This window comes from Lolium rigidum, chromosome 5 (assembly GCF_022539505.1).
Source record: "Lolium rigidum isolate FL_2022 chromosome 5, APGP_CSIRO_Lrig_0.1, whole genome shotgun sequence".
In the NCBI taxonomy this organism is placed as follows: Eukaryota; Viridiplantae; Streptophyta; class Magnoliopsida; order Poales; family Poaceae; genus Lolium; species Lolium rigidum.
The window spans coordinates 48,363,765-48,369,051 of record NC_061512.1 but is presented as its reverse complement, the minus strand read 5'-3'; the positions used below and the strand labels follow the sequence as shown (position 1 = coordinate 48,369,051).

At 42.3% G+C, this 5,287-nt stretch overlaps 1 protein-coding gene across 1 annotated transcript; it reads right to left on the bottom strand.

Annotated features, from left to right (window-relative positions):
* Window positions 1–1,191: 1,191 nt before the first annotated feature.
* Window positions 1,192–2,149, bottom strand: LOC124658178 (zinc finger protein 1-like). Its single transcript, XM_047196592.1, has one exon. The coding sequence runs from the start codon at window positions 2,124–2,126 to the stop codon at window positions 1,440–1,442; it is 687 nt and encodes a 228-aa protein (XP_047052548.1). The 5' UTR covers window positions 2,127–2,149; the 3' UTR covers window positions 1,192–1,439.
* Between the last annotated feature and the right edge of the window lie 3,138 nt (window positions 2,150–5,287).

Genomic DNA, 5,287 nt, shown 5'->3' with positions numbered 1-5,287 from the left:
GCTAGCTGGGCCGCGGCCCACTAAAAGGTAATTCTCGTTTCGTTTTTTTCTGCTGTTTTTTATTTTCCATAATCCGGGTTTTTTCAGAAAAATTTCTATTTTTCACAAACATGAATTTTTTTAAAAAAGAATATTTTTAAAATATAATTTTTAGAAAATTAGAACAATTCTCAAATTTGAAAGATTTTCAAGTTTGAACGATTTTCAAGTTTGAACGATTTTTAAGTTTGAACGATTTTTAAATTTGAACAATTTTTTATTTTGAACGATTTTTATGTTTGAACAATTTTTTGAATATGAACAAATTTAAAATTTGAACGATTTTCCGATTTGAACATTTTTCGAATTTGAACGATTTTTTATTTTGAACGATTTTTATGTTTGAACAATTTTTTGAATATGAACAAATTTAAAATTTGAACGATTTTCCGATTTGAACATTTTTCGAATTTGAACGATTTCAGATTTGAACATTTTTTAAATTTGAACAAATTTTAGATTTGAACTTTTTAAAATTTAACAAAAAGAAAATAAACAAAAAAGAAACAAAAAAAAGAAACAGAAAAGAAAAAGAAAAGAAAAAGAAAAGAAAAAGAAACAGAGACAGAAAACAGAAATAAACGAAATGGGCCGACCAGGCCGGCCCATACCGCGCGCGCGGGGGTGTGCGGCGCGCGGTAACCACCGACCTGGTCGGTGTATAGGAATTGCCTGTCCCGTACGTGATGGCTTGGTGTGGTTGGGCTGCACATAAATACATGGGCCTTTATCTTATTTAGAGGACTAAAAAATCAGAAACACCAATACTACTAATGAAACTACTAGCTGGGCTGGGGCCCCTGGCTCGGCGGGGCCCAGTGCGGGCGCACTGTTTGCCCGGCCTATGGGCCGGCCCTGGCGGCAATCAACCGACTGAAACTGGATCAGCACACACACCAATTTATCCGTGGACAGATTCTCTGTCAAGATCAGACACGTACGGTCACTGAAGACTGAACACTAGCTTGCAAGTTATGGTCTCCTTGGAAGCTACGGAATCATGCATGGTTTGAGCTTGGAACTACCACTATTTTCACACGTGCTTGCTTCGGCAAAGCTTAGCTAGCCAAAGTGTGCACACAATGAATAACTAAAAGAGATAAACATATCTGTTAATGATACACATGACATGCATTATTCATGCATGGAAATTACAAACAACGAAAGAATCAATCCTTCTAGGTTCTAGCTGAACTACCTGTACTGTCTAGAGCTAATTAATCTGGAATATGGTACAGATGAACAAACGAATGGAGTCATCAACTACACTTCCTATGTTTTGTACAGAAAGTCACAAACTAATCAATCACCAACAATCTATGTACAGCAATCACTAACAGAAGCTAAGCTACAGAAGAACCCTTGATTTTGACCAAGTATATGCAGATTGTATGGTCAAATCACGCGGTGATCATGAGCCTCGGCTTCTTGAAGGATACCGGGCTGAGCACCTCCTCCCCCTCCTCCGCGAGTCCCGGCAGCGCCGGCACGTTCAGGTCGAACCCCCGGTTCGTCGCCGTCGGCGCGCTCGCCGCGGCGGCGGCCTTGGCAGCCTTCACCGTGGGCGCGGCGGCGCTGCCGATGGTGCCGTCGTAGTGGCACCGCTTGTGGCCGCCCAGCGCCTGCCCCGTCGGGAACGTCTTCTGGCACACGTTGCATTCGTGGACCTTCCCGCCGCCAGCGGCGTCGCCGGACCCGGATGAGGACGAGGTAGCGGCGCGCGGCTTGTCCTCCTCGGGGACGGCGCTTGCTGCCGCGGCGGCTGGAGCTGTGGGTGGCTTCCGGTGGCTGGCCTTGTGGCCGCCGAGCGCCTGGTAGGACGCGAACGCCTTGCCGCAGACGGAGCACCCGTGCTCCGGCGCGGTGTCGCGGTGGCCGCGCGCCAGCATGACGAGGCAGAACGCGAGGTACTCCTCCTCGCTGGGCTCGAGCGCCCGTGGCCGCCTCGAGCGCTTCTTCTTCGACCACCCCTCCGTGTGCTGCTGCAACGCCTCGAACGCCTCGTCGCTGCTACTAGACGCCTCCATCTTCTTGTTCGGCGGCGACTGTATCATCGCCGCCGCTTCGAGAACCGCCTCCACGGCCATGCCAAACAAGCTCACGTGTGAGTATCTTTCTTACACACCTGAACAACTACAAAAGAGAGTAGGAGCAACCAGTGGGCAACAGCAACTAGCTAGAGAGAAATGAGAGTAGTGAGGAGAGCAGCGCCGGCAAGGGTGGTTTTATATGCGATGCCGCCGGAGCAGCACGTTGATTTAGGAAGCAAAAGGAACGTACGTGTGCGCCTGTGAGTGCTGAAAAGGAAGGTAGTCTTGTGGTCAAACTAACACTTACTGTAGATGAGAAGGATCGGATAGAAAAAAAAATCGGACGGATTCATGTGCGCGTGGAAGAAGCTACGTTGGTCTCCGGACTCCACGAGATGGAAAATTAGGCGTGGAATGGTGTGGGGAAGACAGGCGGCGCCAATTGCCAAAAGGATAGGTATGTGACGTGTACTAGGTGTGTGTGGTGACGTTAAGGCCTCCCTCGAGAACGAAACAACACGCATGTATACGCCGCGCTTCATGATCAGCTGACACTGCTGTAGGCATGACATAACAACGAAGATAACTACTCCCTCCACTAAAAATAAGTGTCTTAACCTTTTTTAGATACATTTGTATCTAAAACGAAAATATATTTAGATACATCTAAATTTCGGAAAGTGTCTTTGATACCTGGGCACCAGTGCTCTCCTCACTTTTCAGATTTTTGAAAATTTTAAAATCTCATGTTTCTAAGTCTCAAAAAAGTATGACGTTAAATATATAGATATATATGGGTGGGTGTATCCAAAATAGTTTCGTTAAAAAATACTTTGTATTTTGAACAATATAAAAAGACAAATTTCTGACAGTTAATGGTAGTAAATTAGTATTACAATAATGTATCCTTTTGTCAGAAATTTATTTTTTGTATTTCCTAAAATTTAAAGTATTTTTTACCGGAACTTTTTTGCATACACTTCTCACGAACATATCTATCCACATATTTAACGCCACGATTTTTAAAAACATAAAACTGTGAGATTTTAAAATTTTCAAAAAACTAAAAGTGGAGGGAGCACTCGCACCCATGTGCACCAAATTCATGTCCATCTAAATTTAAACAAAACTAAGACACATATTTTTAGACGGAGGTAGTATATTGTTCTAATGTAAGTGGTGTTAATATTTACAACGTGCGTGCATTCATTACTTTGAAAATAATTTGGGATTCGCGGAGTGTGGCGTTTTGTGGCCCGGATGCTTTTTTTCAAAATAAAACCCAGCAAGGTGTCCCTCGCATATGCGAGGGCATCATCTTTAGCTAGTTCAATATATTCATGAAGACAACTATGTAAGAAAACATGAAATTCTGAATCATAAGATTGTAATCTTCTAGGTTTTAGTGTTGGACATATCTAAATTTTAGTATTGGGTGATCGAACATCACACACAAACTCCACATGCTTATATACTATCATGTGGAATTTTACAAAATGGAACTAAACTTTCATTGTAGGTGTAAGTTCAGATTTGTAATCATCGTACTCCCAGTATTAAAATATACACATGTATTACCTACAGTTTGAACATGCATTGGTTACGATCGAAAAAGTCAGTAATACGTGCATAATAGCAGCAGAGAGCAATGTTGCAACACCAACCAACATGTTAGTAATGTGACATCGAGCTCAAACCCAATTATTCAAGCGCTGGTGCTTAGAGCATCTCTAACATATGATGTATTTTACACTAGCAAAAAGTGAAGATGTAAACTGATATACATCACATTGCCAAAACTTTACATCACGAAAAACATGTGCGTACAAAAGAAAATCAGCATGAATAGTGTCATTTTCTGATTTTGTCTTTTTGTGACACTAGGTAGCACTATTCATGCTGGTTTTCTCTTTTTTGTTTCTCAGTGTCCATGTCGATTTTGGATATGAAATTTTGTGATGTTGTAGGGACATGCTTCATGAGCACTCACATTTTTTCGTATAATTTTTTGGCACGTATAAAAATATGTTTTTTTGTACGGTATCACGGTATCATCTAAATGGTGGTATCACTAGATATGTTCTCATACTTGCGAGAAACCAACTCCTTCTTCTTCGATAGTTTCATCTTCGAATTCAACAACTCAAAAACGACCAATTATAATACTTCTAATTTGATATGCAAAGCAAATCTCTATCTAAACACATTCTTACATCGTTTCTTCTTTGAAAGAGGTGGCCACCGGTATGGGCGGGGCGTGGAGCTGGTGTCATGAGAGACGGGTATGATCAAATTTCGGCTTAAACTTTCCACGTGGACACAAGGCATTTTGACACCTAGTTTTCAAATAAGTTTTAAATGCATTTTAAAATGTTTAAAAATTTGACAAAAAAATGTTGGCCATACGTCTCGATGCTCTACGTGCTCGCAAAGTCGTTTCACGGAAATTCGATATTTGTTTGTCATGCGTAAAAATATAAAATTGGGTGATAAAAAATGCTCTCCGCAAAACATTTCTTTAATTTTTACGTATGGTAAAAAAAATTGTCATTTTTACAGCGAAACTTGTCGTGCACATAGAAAGTATCGAGATCTAAGCACGATTTCTTTTTGAAGAATGTTCTTTTTGGTGACAGAAAACTGAATTTCCCTTTGTTATTGTCGTTTCCACCGGTGCAGAAGTTACAAAGCAAATATGCACCGGACGCATTTTTCACAAAAAATAATGAAAGAAGAAAAATGTAAATAAGGCCTATGTGGGCGCTACACGGGCCACGCGGAGAAAGCTGGCAGTCCTACCGTGGCCAATATACACAAGCGCCGACGTCATCTCCATGCTTCGCTGTGGCTTCCGACCACCGGTGAGTACGTGTTTGCCTAGTGCCCGAAACGGCAAGTCAAAGCAGCAGAGCATGACGCTTTTCTAGAAGTTGTTCGCAGTTTGTGTGAGTCGGCCGCTATGAACACGTGTTCCTATTTCCTACTTGTATCCAACTAACTCTATTCTTTTTTCATTTAGTTTTGCGATTACACGCAGCTAACTTGCTCACTTAATAATTTTTACCTTCGTCAAAAGTATATCACGTGTTCCATATTCCCATTGGACCATTGCCTTGTGCTGTTGCCATCGCTTGAACTTGAATCATCATCATCAGCTCGCCAACCCAGCGTACGCAGGGCCGGCCCTAGGGGGGGGGGGGGCGGGCGGGGCGACCGCC